The 16652-nt window shown below is 38.8% G+C and overlaps 1 protein-coding gene across 1 annotated transcript in view; it reads right to left on the bottom strand.

Annotated features, from left to right (window-relative positions):
* Positions 1-1805: 1805 nt before the first annotated feature.
* clptm1l (CLPTM1 like) overlaps positions 1806-16652 on the bottom strand; it is a 29818-nt gene continuing 14971 nt past the window's right edge. The window contains exons 8-17 of the mRNA XM_068055229.1: positions 15765-15849; positions 13998-14101; positions 13768-13833; positions 10408-10458; positions 10018-10100; positions 9887-9921; positions 9712-9767; positions 7528-7572; positions 4678-4793; positions 1806-4096 (exon numbers count right to left, since the gene is read on the bottom strand). Coding sequence (XP_067911330.1) covers positions 4009-4096; positions 4678-4793; positions 7528-7572; positions 9712-9767; positions 9887-9921; positions 10018-10100; positions 10408-10458; positions 13768-13833; positions 13998-14101; positions 15765-15849 — 729 coding nt within the window. The 3' untranslated portion in view covers positions 1806-4008. The remainder of the gene's footprint in view (positions 4097-4677; positions 4794-7527; positions 7573-9711; positions 9768-9886; positions 9922-10017; positions 10101-10407; positions 10459-13767; positions 13834-13997; positions 14102-15764; positions 15850-16652) is intronic.

Consider the following 16652-nt stretch of genomic DNA (forward strand, 5'->3'; position numbering starts at 1 on the left):
TTCAGTTTAATATCTGATTGAAAGACAGTAACATTGACAGTGCAGCACATCTAAATAAAAATAATTCAATCCCATAATGTTGTTTACTGTATTATTTTAAAGTAATCTTTAAGCATTTCAAACATTGTTACAGGAGCTGCTGAGTTTGTTGATCATGAGTACTGGTACTGCTCATTTTGTGGGCACTGCATATAATGGGGTTATAGTATATTCATTTACTAACCAGAGGTGTCTCCAACTCAAATCAATGTACTTGAAACACGGGATGTAAGGATTCTCCTGAAATGCAACATCAGACAGATTGGAATTTCCTTGCCTTTTGTGGACATTTTTCCACATTTATCAGGTTGATGTACTGTTGTAGCTGTACATCTTGACTAGTTCTGGAGCACAGGTCCTCAGCACTACAGCTAGATCATTAAGGCCTGTAACCTTTACCGTGTCCCGTATACTCAGCCGTCTGAGCTAGAGACATCTGATTAATAATAAATATACTCAACCCATGACATGAAATCAGCATCACTAGAATAATGATAAACAAATTCCTTGGGTCCTGTAAACAATGTCCTTTTGATTGTTCAAGATAGCCCTATACAAGCTGTTTCTTAATATCACATGAAGTGAACTGAATTGACTGAAGACGGGCAACTGTGATGCTGGGGACCTCAGGAGACCCAGAATGATCACCACTAAGCAACTCCAGCTGACAATGATTGCAAATGCTTCTGCCTTGTCTTTTGCACTCATGCTGGGCTCCACCATAGTTAAGAATGGAATTTCCATGAAGCCTTCTGCTCCTGTTCGTTGCATTTTTGTCCATCACCATTTACAAATGGAGGTGGCAGGGCTGTAGACCTTTGATCTGATACAGGATTGTAAGTTCTGGCTGTAGCATGTTGTGTCACATGCATTTAGTCATGTTGTAGCTTCACCAGATTGACATCTCATTTTCAGATATGCCTAGCGTTACTTCCAGCACACACACCTACATTTTTCATTGAACCAAAGTTGGTCATTTGGCTCGATGAGGATGGAGGAGCGAAGGACGTCAGGGAACGTGGTTAGAGATTGTGCTGGTATATAATTCTATTTCTGCTGATGGTCCGTTGCACCTCATGGATGCTTAGTTTTGCATTGCTAGTTCTGAGCCACTCTAATGGAAATTTAAATCCCTCATCCAGAGTACATGCTATGCCCTTGCTACTCAATATTTAACATACAGTACTGATGCATCAGCTGAGGGCGTACAGTATACGGTGAGCAAGGAAACCTCCTGTTAATTATGTTAGACTTGAAGCGGAGACTTCCTGGGTGAGGACTTCCAAGTCCCTCCCCACCACAACTCCCACCCAGAAAAAACTGTAGACCTCTGAATCCCCAGCGCTGTTGGGTCGGTGCTGTCCATGAGACGGAACATATGCGGGATTATGATGGTAAGGTCTGCGAGACCTTGGCTGACGAGTACTATTCTGGGAGAATAATTGCCAGACTGTTGCTTGACTAGGTGTCAGGACAGCTCTCCCAATTTCACACTAGTCTCCAAGTGCAGCACACAAAATTGCACAAACTATAACTGGACTATAACTGTGGCCTAAATGTTGCCATCTACAAACTTATCTTTGCTCTTGTATTGTGTGTGTGTATTTAGAAAACACAAAATACTATTGGCTTTTTTGTGGCTTTACTATCTACCTGCGCTTTCAAGGAATTATGTATTTGACCCTTTAGGTCACAGTTCCTCCATACCTTTCAGCATCTTTCCCAATGCCCGTTTTTCTTCAAAAATAAAAATGCATCACATCACATCACATTCCAACATGTTAAATTGCAAGTCACCCATCTGCACATACCACTAACCTGTCCATGTACAATTGGTACAAAATGGTAAAACAATCATAACTGCGATTCCGCACACAAGTTGAAAATCTCAGCCAGGGAGCAGGATGAGACATCAAGCACGGTCACATTTTAATACATAGGCCCAAATCAGGAACAGCATCTGGAGAAAACATACTGAACTCCAAAGTGGACTATGTCCTTGAAAGATCCAGTGTCAGACTAGATTTGTTCACAACTGTAGCAGTTACAGCTTAAGATACCTAACCATTTTGTAGATGGGAAAGAAAAGCACTCTCATGCTAAATAGCTGTGTGGTGTCACAATATGGATGTGTGTATATGCATGTATTTTTAAATATACTGTCATAAAAAACTAAATCAGATAAGAAATATCAATTTATTTATCTCAGGTGTTGAATGCAATTTTTGTTTTCACCTTCTACAGCTCCCTAGTGCCAGCATAGTCAACATTTCTGATTTTGGCCTAATTCAGAAGACTCATTGCATACACTATTTGCACCACATCCTGGATTCACCTCTTTGTACGTAAATCGCCACACTGCCATTACCCCTTTTGAAGTCAACCCTCTATTAAAGGGGTGATGGTTTAGCTGGGATTAGGATCACCCTATTTTAATTCTACCAATTAAGTTAGAAAAACACGTAGCTGTAGCCTAACATTACAGCCATGACAGTGAGTAGATTATATCCGTCACTCCAGCTGGTCTGAAAGGAGTGACACCAGCTCGGCTTAAGGGATTATAATGGTGCAATTTTTATCAATAAAAAATACTATCCAGAGCGTAAAAGTATATGTGCTTTCACTAAAAAATATGTTAAAACATACCTAGCAGTATTCAGTGCTTAAGCTCTGGGACTTACTCCTCACAAAACATTGGCTTTCACTGCAAAGATTTAGTACTGACAAGCTTTAAATTTGGAAAAAGAGGCACCAACTTTCACCACAGCTATTTAAGAACTGCAGAAAAGACTTTTGGTGAATATTAAAAATAACTTTATAACCAAATCACAGAAAAGGAATGCATATTCCACTGAGATTATTACATCTGTTCAGCAAATCAAAGCAAATTTTACCAATAGTCAGAAAAGCCCAGACAAAACACTACCTTGAGTCAAGCAGATTAGTCAGCAATAGCAATTATTAAAACAGAGACTAGAGCCATTTTGTACTTAAAGAGCCAATGTTTAATTTCATCGGCCTGAAATGACTATTCCTCAGCCAAAAATAAATCAGAAGTTCTAAAGAGCCAATTTAAAATCTTGTTAAATATTACCAGTTTGGCATGAGACAATTTTTCCCCTCATTACATCTATTTTTACCTTATTTGGCCAAAATTCTTTTAAATCTGAATTCAAGTGATACTGCTGAATAAAGAAAAGGAAGTGTTGTTTAGGATTGATTTCAATGTTTGAAAATTCAACCCAACAAATTCAAAGCCTATTAAATATTTAACTTGAAAAATATTTATTGTTCCCTCTACAAATCAATGATGTGGTCAAGTTTAACATCTGAATTGAAAATTTTAAAAAGTTCCACTGTGAAACATTTGAAATTAACCCAAGTTAGCAATCATTCATTAGGCCAAATCACAGTTTACTAATACAACAAATGGAATGCAGAACTACAACGCTTGTAATAATCATAGTCATACAAAAACAATGACATCAAATCGCTATAAGCCAGATCGTAAATGTTGTAACGTCCACTCAAAAAAAAATTGCAGACCAGTAAAATAAAAGCAAGCCAGGAAGAGTACTGTGCGAGGATACTTAAATACTCCAATTCTTAGTGAAGTCTTGAGTTATCCTTGACCAAATTTATCGACTGTACTGATCAGTTAACACCCGAAAGGCTTTCTTCCAGTTAAATGTACAATTGAAACAAATAACATTAAGTTACAAATTTGAACTGTGCTGTTAAACAGCAACATTATAGTTTAGAATCTCTATCTTCTTTATAAGAGTAATACTGTTTAACCCTCATGAGCTATGACGCAGAATTATAAATCCAAAAAAGATTGGCACTGCTGGAGATATATTTATACTGCAGTCACAAGCAGGAAAAGATCAATGATGAAGTGACTGTGCTGCAGGCAGCAGAGCTCTTAAAGATGGCTTGCAGTTGGCTGCAGAGCATCCAGTCTAAAAATTACTCCTTATGCAGTTTTTTCACAGGTTCTTTTTCATCATATGATTCACCGAATTCATTTATTCTGGTTTTATCAACTGGGTAAAGCCTGCAATAAAAAATAACATTGAATTTCATAATTAAGGAAAAAAGGTAAATACATCTGGTTATTCTAATCTACCATTTAAAAGCAGCAATGTATTCGCAAAAGAAAGTTCGAGCCAACATTCCTGTTTTCTTAATTTAAAAATGACATTGGAGAATTTTTGTGTTCATGATGGTGAACTATGGTACTAAAGAATGAAACATTCTTCTACTTTATTTTTAGTGTCAGCATTCCAAAGTCATGTACTGCCCATCTGATTCTTCAAAAACATGTCTAAAGAGCAAAGTGGCATTTCCATCTCTTGTCTCAGCCACTATTGTGGTCCAAGAGAAATGGCCAATTTAGTGCCAAGATAAGTTCTGTAGGAAAGGAATTGAGAACGCTCAAATCTATTTCATTCATGAATCTTGTAGCATGAAACTGTTAGTTTGGGCTGAATTCAAATTCAGCAAATGAAAGCACATTCATTCATTCCTTTATCTTTCTAATAAAACTGCTGCTTGAAATGTAAAATGAAAATTATAGCATGGTTTAAAATTATCTCAAATTGATATATTGCAATGATGTATATTAGAAAGTCTTACCATCTCTGGTAGAGGTAAACAAGAAACACTACATCATCTCTGAAGCAAGCTAGTCTGTGAGATGTTGGCATGGTGATGATGAAAGCAAAGACATCATCAATAAACGTATTGAATGCCTGCAACAGAAGAAAGATTGTGACATTGAAAGAGGAACATTATTTCAAGCCACAGTAGTGGGAAATATTAGACAATGCATATTAAGTTGTTAAACCAACACAACGAACATGATAATGATGGAATACAAACCTATGCTTTCAAATGTCCATAGTTACTTAATTTTTCTGCTAGGCGATAACAAGGTGAATACAAGACATCAGATTTGTACTTTTGATACACCAGGGACAGGAGTGGTTAAAAAGAAAGAAGTGACTCATTCTGTGCTTTATACACACAGCAGTTTACAAGACATTGGTTTGCTCTCTTGTTTGTCGAAAGATGTTACAATTAAAATATTTTCATGTTGTACCTCTAATATATTGATGTAACTTTTTCTTTACAATTTATCCAGTAATAGCCTTTCAATTCACTGTACGTCTGGGAATTTGGATTGACTTTCTCTATAGTGATAATGCAAATGTAGGAAGTTTCAGCATATTCAATGGAAATGTAAACTATAAAACAGCAATTCCAGAATAGAAGTTTGTGTTTGGTGGCTCATGAATGCACGCTAATATGAATGGAACCAAACATTGGGTTAAAATAAAAATGAAACCAGGAGGTAATACCAGCACTGTAGATATTTTTGCCAGTGTCATTCTGGGGGAGTTTTTGAGCAATTTTCAATAGAAAGATTTTTGGGGAGGAAAAGAGAGCTGCATTTAAATGTTGGGATTTTAAAACAAAATGTATTCACACAGGAGACCAAGGTGGTTAATCAGCCAAACTTTCATGTTGCCTTCCCAAAGGCAGCAAATGATAACTAATTCATTAATCCTTTTCCATAATTAGTAAACATCTCAAACTCATTATATTGAGAAACCATCAGCCCCGGCTCCTCTGCTGGGAAGGGGGTGCAGGGGGACACGGCAGACTTTACCCTCTGCCTGTGAGCAAAGAATGATTTTTTTAAAAATCAGATAGAAACAAGCAGTCAATCAGGTTTTCAAACAAAAAGCTCTAAAAGCAAGCTTTGTCCGGGCTCTGAGGAAGAACGCAGAAGGATTATTGGAATTATTTACGTTTAAGTCAAATCAGAGAACTGACTAATGCAACTCACAAATAGCTTGTTGATTATTTTGTATTAATACTGGTAGATATGTTGCACTGATTCAACTATGATCAGAAAGGCATCTCTTTTTATACTTGCTGTGAAATAAAGCGGCTTAATAATTCATATATGACCTCAACTTACCATCTCTTGGCCAACCATTGAGAAGATGAGAGGCACATGTATGAAGGACATCAATGTCCAGTTCGGATCACAAGGGGGCACTACTGTTACACCCCGGGCTACACTATCAGACAGTTCGATATTGGATGTTCGGGGCAAGATACTCACAGACTGCTTTAAGAATCATACAGCAGAGGAGATTATTTATCTCATTGTGCCTGCACCAGCTCTTTGCTAGAGCTATCCAGTTAGTGCCACTGCCCTGCTCTTTCCCCACAGCCCTTAACATTTTCTTCCCTTCAAGTATTTATCCAATTCCCTTTTGAAAGTGACAATTAAGCCAACTTCCACCACCCTTTCAGGAAGTGCACGCCAAACTATATTAACTCGCTGAGTAAAATACCACTGCTGTACCCAAGAGAGACTCTCAGGCAAAACTTAAAACTTCCAAAAACTAATGAATACTTTAAAGTGCTTCTGAAAATGTTCAGCTGAAAATATACTCATGTCACCAAATAACCCACAATGCACATTTCTTTCAGTAAATCTATTGAAATATTTCATGGCAGCATACATCTTTTCAACACTTACTTTAATCTCCAAAATCTATTTTCTTGGATTTGCAAATGGATAAAGTCAACATCACAAATGCTGGGGTTAATATAACCCACCAGTTAGAAAATAGTACAGTATGGAATCCATACACATGACTACACCGCCAGCAAATCCAGTCCCCAACTTGGCTGTATTTTCGAATGTAAGTGCCATGTGACTGTGATAGGTCACTCTACCAGACTTGATACAAGAGTGGCACTGGAAAGCATCTGGGAGGTCACCTAGCCATCCTCTCAACAAGGGATTTTTTTTTTTTTTTTAAAAAGATGCTTAAAAATTAAATTAGCCAAGCAATATTGTAAAATCTTTAAATGACATACATTTGTTTTGAGGGTAGGACAAATCTTTGAACCGTCAAAACGAAACAAATCTGAGAACTGTAACTTTTAGATTTGGAAACAGTCACCCAGCTATCAACAAGCAGACTGATGCAATTTGAGGTTGCATGCAGAATTACATATCCAGAGGTACAGCTATAAAATGTGACACTATTAGCAACAATAACTTACATTCCATTGTGCTCAATATGTACAAAGAGACGTCTCAGTGTGCTTTACAAGATGATAGATAGCAAATAGATGCCAAAAATGCTAAATTCCCAAGTAATAGGCGACAGATCACTGACAGTACATGAGGAATGGGAACAGAAAGTGTCATAAATACTCAGCAGGTCTGGCAGCATCTGCGGAGAGAGAAACAGAGTTCATGTTTCTGAAACATTAACTCTCTCTCCACAGATGCTGCCAGACCTACTGAGTATTTCCAGCAGTTTCTGTTCTCATTTCAGAATTCCAGCATCTGCAATACTTTGCTCTTATTTTACATGAGGAATTGGGTTTTTCTAATCATGTGTACAAGTGAACATTAGTGTAAATTTTGAAATGCAAATAAAATTAATAGCTTACTTTGTACATAAAAGCCTTCCATGGTAAATGTGCCACAGATTTCAGCTGCAAGTAAACAGAAAACATTAATTTGCAGATGTCTTAGTTTTAAAGATAAACCTTTTGCAGCAAGCAATTTCCATTCACATTGGAGATAGTAGTCATTAGCTCCCCTGGTGCGGTAGTGCTTGAAGATGCCATCTGGTGTAGTACTAAGCCACGTAGACAAGGAAGTCCCAGTACCTCAGTTGGAATGTTGCTGTTGGGTATTCCTTGCAAGTAGTAGGGTGGGGACAGGGGATGAAAACATAAAAAGCAGCCATGATCCCATGTTCAAGTGGTGTTGTGTGGACTTCAGTCAGAAACAGGATTGGGTTCAGCTGTGACCCCCACCATAATTAAATGCTCATGCCAACATTCATTGTCCAAGATACACAGGAAAAATGGCTGTTTGACTGAGATACTAAAAGGCTGCCAGTGATTGCAGGACTATAACCCAGTATGGCAACATTGCAAAACTGGATCAGGCATAATTCTAAATATCTGTAACCTGTATTGTGATGGGGGATCAAGTACAAATTAAGCTTTATTGAGAACATCAATTGAGTACTATGCCAACATTGCCCTATTACACTATCCAATCTTTTAGGAACCTGACATTGAAAGAACTAATGGGAATAGCCTTTCTTTGCCCATCTAATCTCAACCTGTCACAGTTTTGTACACCTCTATCAAATCTCCTCTCAATTTTCTTTGCACCAAGGAGAACAACTGCAGCTTCTCAAACTAACCTTGTAGCTAAAATCCCTCATCCCTGAACCATTCTGGTAAATCTCCTCTGCACCTTCTTAGGACACTCACATACTTCCAAAAGTGTGACCAGAACTGGACACAAGGCCGCTAGTTCTGGCCTAACCAGAGCTTTATAAAGGCTCAGCATAACTTCCCTACTTTTGTACTCAATACATCTATTTAGGAAGCCCAAGATCCCATGTGCTTTAACTACTGTCTCAACATGTCCTGCCATCTTCAAAGGTCCATGCACATGAACCTTCAGGTCCCTGCCCCTGCACACTTTAGAACTGTGCCATTAAGTCTATATTGCCTCAACCTATCCCTTCTGTCAAAATGCATCACCTCAATTCCATCTGAAAAGGATGGGCTTAAAGACCGCCCATCAGAATTCTGAATTTGAATCATCCAGTGTCTGTAATTTAACACTGTGTATTGATTACCTGAAACTGAAATGTCTTATAAAATGTTTTGCAGTTTTCAAGTCTAACACAAAACCACTTTTATTACATTAAAAATCCCTATTTTTGCAACTTAGAACATGCTCAAAATTTACAAACTTCACTGACATGGATCCATGGAATAGCACTGCAGTGTCCCAGCATCAAATATGAAATCAATGCAAATTTTTGAAGTGCTGATATAAAGGGGAACTTTTTTTTATATATATTGGATGTGCTAAAAGTTTCAAATAATTGTTTTCTGGATTCATGTTAGGCTCCACAAGTGGCATCAGCCCTCTGGTACTTTGTCCCAAACATTCTTAATGTGTGGAACTATACTGTGAGCCCCGATAGGCTTTGTGACCATTGAGGATCACAGTCAAGTTTCATTGTTTCCACATCAATGCAGTTTCCACCACAGTTCACTAGTGACCTTGGAGCAGGTACCCCAGGCAGTTTCTGTCCCCACCTCCCTAGCCCAGTGTTGCTACAGTTGAAATATGCTAATGGCACAGAGTGGGGGGAGGGGTTTGCTGGCAACATTTTTTTTCCCCCCCACTCTATCATTTTGGTATAGTTTTACTGTCTTCAGGGAGACTTTAATCAATGTTCCAATTTGGGATGCCAGATGCAGGTTCATACCTGTGGTTCCTTGATCTCAGCTATGGCTTTCCCACAGGATGAAAAATAACAAAACAAGCAGGGAGAAGGGGGGTGGTAGTAACACAAGGCACCAAAGGCCACTGTCTCACACCTAGCAACCAGCCTGCCTGCTCAGAAAGAAACAGCACACATTTGAGAATGCCATAAGAGACAGGGAGAATATAGTACTCAATACGGACTGTCAGGCAAAGAGACAAAGATTTAAATACTACAAATCTCATCTAGATCATTCCACTTCCAATTAAGACAGGCAGATTTCTCCTAAAATAGCTATAACACAAGCAGGATTAATTGTCCAATCACTAACCTTATAATTAACGAACAGTTGAGGCAGCATAAACAGGAATCCAAAAGCATAAACACCTGCAACAACCACACTGGCATTTTAATGGTCATGCAAAAGAAAAACAATGTCGCAAATATATAAATGGCTGGATCAAGAAAAAACACTCAGTTAAAAAAACAATGAGAGAGACACTTACCGTTAACTAAACTGTTTATCAACCATGAGTACCAACTGAAAAGATATGAAATATTGTACATGCAATGCATTAGATAACCTTTCCTAGAAGATTAAAAAATAAAGTTTAACTCAAAGGCCATTAATAATTACCTTTTGTACTTGATATTTAATAAGGAGTACACAGCTCCACCAAAACAAAGTGGATAAAGTACATAGGACAAGTATTTCATTGCCTAAACAGAGAGGGAGAAAAATTCACAACCATCAAAACATAGTTAGAATGGATAGAGATAATTATAGAAAACTAAAAATTATGAAAATGAAAATATGTTAAAAACTGTTTTATTGTGATTCAGTTTGCAGTCTTCCTTACACTATAGTCTAGATGAGCTCACATCAGGATAATGTATATTATATTTACCCTAGTATAGCCTGTGAGGCAGAAGCTCAATAGCCCATATAATTTCAAGGGAACGTTATATTTATTTTCTTCAACAACCATACCAAGCCCAGATAGAACAGCACAAACAAGTCAAATACCTGGGTATCGTATTCTTCAGTCTTTTTTTCAGATTCATCAAATGTTCCAAACTGCAAAAAAGGATATCCAAAGTAATCTATTTTACTGTTCATCTAAATGCTTTATTTGTCACAGACAACTTGTAAGTGTACATAAAAGGAATGCCCTGATATAGACAGAGTTAAGGTGGAGACACAAAATCTGCCCACAGCTTCCTGGGGCTTGGGAGGAGAAAAGGCAGATAACCTACTATCCAGCAGACCTCGCCCAAAGGTCCCTGTGGAGAATTGGTGAGGAAAAGATTGGATTCAGCCAAATTCTTCTAGCCAAATCCTGCCCTGGCTCTCATCCCACATCTCTCTAGTTTCTCCATGTCCCCAGAAGGCCCACCTCCTGCTCTCTTGACTCCATTCCCATCCAACTGTTGAGCAGCCACCCCCATGCAAGCTGACATTGTAAATGGTTCCCTCTCCTCAGGTATTGCCTCTGCCCTTTAGAAACCATCCTCACCCCCTCGCTAAATAAGCCCACTGTGGACTCCTGTTTTTGGAAACTACTACCCCACCTCTAATCTACCTTTCTTCAACGTCCTTGAAAATGTGCTCACCTCTCAAATCTGTGCCCATCTTTCCTGTAACTCCCTGTCTAAAACTTTCTAATCAGGTTTCCAATCCACAACAGCACCTAAAGTCCTAACCAAAGTCACAAATGACATCCTCAATGAGTGTAACCAAAGTGCATTTATCCCTCTTGTTCTTCTGATCCTCTTCGACGTCTCTGCAGTCTTTGCCATGGTCAACCACACTCCTTCTGCCATCACTCCTTTATTGTCCAGCTCGGTAGGACTGCCTTCCTGTGATTCCACTCTTACATATCCAATTATTAGAACACCTTCAGCAATGACTTCTCTTCTCATCCCAGCACTGTTACCTCCAGAGTGCCAGAAGGATCTATCCTTGCTTCCTCACAACTCCACCTCCAAATTTACAACCTGCCTCTTGGCATCATCAATCGAAATGGAGTCAGGTTCCACATATAAGCTGACACCTAGTTCCACATCTCTCCAATCCTGCTCAGGCCCTCCGCTGCCCATGTCTTATTTGACTACTTGTCTAAAACTCCATCTTGAATGAACCATAATTTCTAACAGGTAATCACTGCAAAGACTGAAGCCATTGTCTTCCCCTTCACAAACTCCATTCACATACCCTTATCATTAAATGCAATCAAAACCTTGAGTAGATAGGGAGTCGAATTTCAGAAACATCTGTTCCATCACAAAGACTGCCTACTTGCACTTCCATAATATTGCCCAACTCCAACCTTGCCTCAGCTTACATGTCAAAACCCTCATTCATGCCTTTGTCACCTCCAGATTATTCCAAGGCTCCCCTAGCCAATGGCCCATCCTTTGAAAACTTCAGCTCATTCAAAATTCTGCTGTCCCGGCCTGCTCACATGTCCTTGCTGATTAAGATTTGTTCCATGCCCCCCAACACTTCCAATTTTAAATTCTCATCCCCTCCATACCTCTCAAACCTCCTCCTGGCCTACAATTTGCCTCCAAGCTCTCCGCTCCTCTACTTCTGGCATCTAGTTCACCCCCACCCACTCCTGTGTTCCCATGCCTTCAGCTGCCTAGGTGCCAGCACTGGAACTACCTACCCATGTACCTCTCCACCTACATTTTCTCTTGCAAGACTTCCCTTAAAACCCTCCTCTTCAAGTTTGTCACCCTAATATATCATCTTCTTTGGGTTGGGGGGCCATCTTTATCTGATTATGCCTCCATGAAGAGCCATAGGACACCTTTTCTATATTAAAAAGGAGCTTTGTAAATGAAAATTAAGTTGATTTACATAGTGCATTACATCACGTCAGTGTGCGCCAGTACATCACAGCCAATGAAGTACTTTTGAAGTGTAGTCACTGATGTAATTTCCACAAAACAAAGTCCCACAAGCAGCAGTGAGCTAAATGACAATACATTATGGTTAAGGGATAAATTTTAGCCTGGACTGGAGAGCTTCCCTGTTCTCCTACGTACGGTGCCATGGGACCAGACTGCAGACAGGCCTTGGTTTAAAATCTCATCCAAAGGATGGCAGCTCTGACATTGCAGCACTCCTTCAGTGCTACACTGAAGCATTAGCATAGTGAATGTGTTCAAGTGTCTAGAGTGGGGTTGAACTCGACCTACTGACTCAGTCAAGACTGAAAGCATTGACTCAATATCCATCCCTCAATTAGAATGTGTTTGCACTCAGAAACCTGCATGAAGGGAAAGAATATAAAGGCACATTTTAATCTGATGTATGCAGCTACTGTTTACATTCCAATGCACCTTTTGCTAATAGACCTGCAGCTCTTTCACTTTTACATGGAGCAAAAGAACCATTAACTAAGCATGCAGTATTTTACTTTGTACGGTACTAGTAGGTAGTACAAGCATGCAGCAGAAAATATATTTAAGTGATTTTTAAAAATTTGCTCTCAGAATGTGGGTAGTGCTGCTAAGATCATATTTATTAACCAGACCTAATTGGTTTGAGGTGGAGGAGGGAATTCTCCTTGAACTGCTGCAGTCTGTATGCTGCTGCTGCTCCCACAGTAGAGCTAGATGCAGAATTCCATAAATTGACTCCATGATTTTATGTCCAATTCAGGATGGTGTGTGACTTGAGCAATTTGGAAGTCACAGGGGTCAGAGGTACTACCTAAGTAACAATGTGAGTACATCCTGTAGAATGTATATATTGCAACCATCCTGACTTGATGGTGATCATGGATTGAAGGATGCATCAGGCCATGAGGTTACAAACTGCAAGGTATGCAATTCTGTTATCAATAATCCACAGCCTTATGGATGCAGAGTTTTTCTTAGTCTGTCCCAATTACCAAATGTAGGTGCCGAATTACACAATGGAGTATGACCTTGTGGTATTGAAGCGACTTTTTTTTTTTTTTTTTTTACAAGGATTGGGCAGTGGCCACTTCTACCAATGCTATCACGAACACATGTCTGTGACTTGTAAGATGGCAAGGATGACAATTTGCAAACTTTCATGCTCGTTTCAGGTGGGCATGGAACGGATGACCTTTGGGCTTCTAACCCAGTTCCATAACCACTAGGCTACCATACCTAGTGGTTAAGATACTAGACCAGCAAGTTTTAGTGATGACTTTAAAATTTAAAAAATCACCAATGACTTCTTACATATAATCATTCAGGTTGAACCCTTAACTTTCTAACATTTGAAGGACTTGCATAACCCCACAACTTAAAAGTAGCCCATGCGAATATTTCAGTGTGCAGTGAATTTAACGTCATCTCCATTGCATATGTAAAAATACATTCCAGTTTTCTTTTCATACTTCACCTGAAATATTGGTCTTAAGCCATGCCATTTAACGGTCATCTTAAAGGCTTTCTTAACTTTCCAGACCTACAGTATAAATGAGCATACAACTAAGTTACTCTCTATTTACATGCAAACAAATACTGAAAAAAGGTCTCAAAGTAAAAAGGAATAGGAGCATTTTAAGCCCTTTAAACGTTGATCTAATACCAAAGATATTGATCTTGAGTAATATTAGAGTTTTGCTTTACCTCTATTATTGCACCAATGCCAGCTGGAATAAGGACCAATAGACTGGTCTGCTCATCCAAAAGGAAAAGCAATACCACAATAGTACTAAAGCATCGCCAAAGCACTGTAGGAATGAGAACAAAAGGAGAAAAGAGTTATGTTTTACTCATCATTTTCTTATTTTTTAAGCCTTCAAGTTAAATTACTGGCTACCATCAAAAGGTCAAATAGTTAACATAGTTACGTGGCTTAGTTCAAGATATAAAAGAACCCACAGACAAGAAAAATATTTAAATATTTTAAAAAGTTCTCGTCCAATTTTCTCTCCTTAACTCGTCTTCTGACGGAGTAGCCTTACAGTTCGGTACTTAAGCAGCCAGTCGTCTAAAAAGTGGGTGATCAAGAGCAGGAACTTTTTCTCTCCCACCCCACGCCCCCCTCCCCGGCTTAGGTTAAGGATCACAAAAAAGAATTATTGACGCTGTTCCATCTCAGATTTACTAAGAACAGAAATTGAACCTGGATCTTTCTTTTCCTGTATGCAAGGCAACTATTTTATCACTGTTTTACAGTACCCACTGCTTGGAACAGGCACAGTCACGTGAATATATGTCTGCTATACATGATGATATAATGCAGTAGGGCTAATAAAATAAAAATCATTCTGGTTAGTCGGCCTTGAGCGGCTGCTCAGCAAAATTTTAATATGCTAAAAGATGGCTTTTAATTCACAGGTGAAAAAAATACATATTCCACCAAGTCAGGCAGTATTTTATATCACTGACCAAATATCTGTCAATCCCAAGTCAGGCTGCATCATTACTCAGTTCCAGTGGAAAACAAAGAAGCAGCACCAGCAGAAATTCAAGACAAATTTCAAATATAGCAACACACAGCACTGGTTGAACAGCAGAGAGAGTTAGCAGTAGTGACCTAATCTGACGGTTCAGGTACTATCCACCACCAAGGTTTACAATACCACCGCTCTGTCTTTGACATTCACTTCCTCCAACTGACTATCTGCTATGTTGTGGACTGTAGCTTTGGAACAATTTTCTGTGATACTAAATCTGCATGTAGAAGAAATAGAAGCCAAAGAGAAGTGCAGTCTGCAAACTACTGAGAAATAACAGCTGTTTCTACTGCAAAGAGACAGACAGAGCACTCAGGACGCTACAATCAGCAACTCTGAAATTGACATTAATGCAAATAGAAATAGTGTCTGCTTTTTGGCCAATATAAGAGACTGCCTATTTTGTACATGGATGTTTGAAATGCAGGGGGGTGGGGCAACTGTACTTCAACAATGATCGTGAAAAGAATCTATACACCTATTAATGTGCATTTCTATTCACATTTTGCTGATGCAGAAATCAATTGGAAATGGCTACACAAATACCAGCAATTTTCTTTGCTAGTTTCAACAAACTTGTAACTAGATATGCAAAGAGCAAATTTATAAACTTGAGTGGCATAAAATGTGTTTTTATTTTTAAAATAAAATTAACAGTTTGCTTATTAAAGGAGCCTCAATCAGTTTTACTTGAGCAGTTTGTTGCCAAGATGGATTTCAGGAGCATTAAGATTAAACCAGCATGTCCAAGAAACTAAGCATTCCATCAACACCTCAAGCTAAAATGGGATGTCTAAGGGCAATAAAGCAAAACAAATGGGCACGATACAAAGCAAGCTGATAGTCATTGCTGAGGTTGCAATGTGTCTGGAATGTCAGTACAGTTTTTGTTGCATGTCCGCATTTTTGCGGGTACTGTTCATTAAACTCTTACCTGCTTTTGTGGACATGCCAACCATGCTTTTCTTTCGCCTCCAAAATGTAATATCATTTTTAAAAGCCAAGAAATCAAACAGGAGCTGCACAAGAAACATAAATAAATATTTAATGTAGGACTGCAACAAGAACTTGCATTCGTATAGCACCTTTAAGGTAGGAAAATGCCCTAAATTGCTAAGAGGGAATGGGCACTGCAGAAACTCAAGAGGAAATCTAGGTGGATAACTGAAGGCATAAAAGATTAATCCATGATTGTGGATTCTTCTCCCCCACCAACCCCGTCAAGTTAGATGCCGGGTATTTCAATTCCACATTACTGCACTGCCTCAAATTTAATTTCATCAAAATGTTGAACACGGTAAGTATGAGCGTCACATACAGGACTATGCCCGCAATAGGCAACGGTTAGAAACCCCAATCTCAACCAGCCCTTCCAGTGAAACACTTTTCACAGAAAAGGCAAGATACTACGGCCCACTTTCTAGCAGCTGGATACACAGCAGCAATGGCTAGGGGCTAATGAAGGGATGCATGCCTGTCCTTTGACTGGGAATGTATATAGCCCCCGTGGCAAGAAAAATGTCTTCAGACGTGTAAAAGCTTATTTGTTCACACATACACAGCACCAGTAAGTACACATGAATTGATGCTTAGAATAAATGTATTTTGTTTTGAAAATGTTAAATTAACTTTTAATAGTTTGTATAATTTTGAATACCACCCAGGAAATATTTTATAGGTCTTAAAAGCAAAACTAGTGAAATAAACATGTGTAAAAACACATGCTGTCTGTCCTACTTTTAAAATCTGACCGGCAGAATAATTGAAGAGCAGCATTAAAAAAATTGTCTTCCTCATAAAACACTCGTGTGCATTTGCTTCT

The sequence above is a fragment of the Heterodontus francisci genome, chromosome 2, assembly GCF_036365525.1.
Source record: "Heterodontus francisci isolate sHetFra1 chromosome 2, sHetFra1.hap1, whole genome shotgun sequence".
In the NCBI taxonomy this organism is placed as follows: domain Eukaryota; kingdom Metazoa; phylum Chordata; class Chondrichthyes; order Heterodontiformes; family Heterodontidae; genus Heterodontus; species Heterodontus francisci.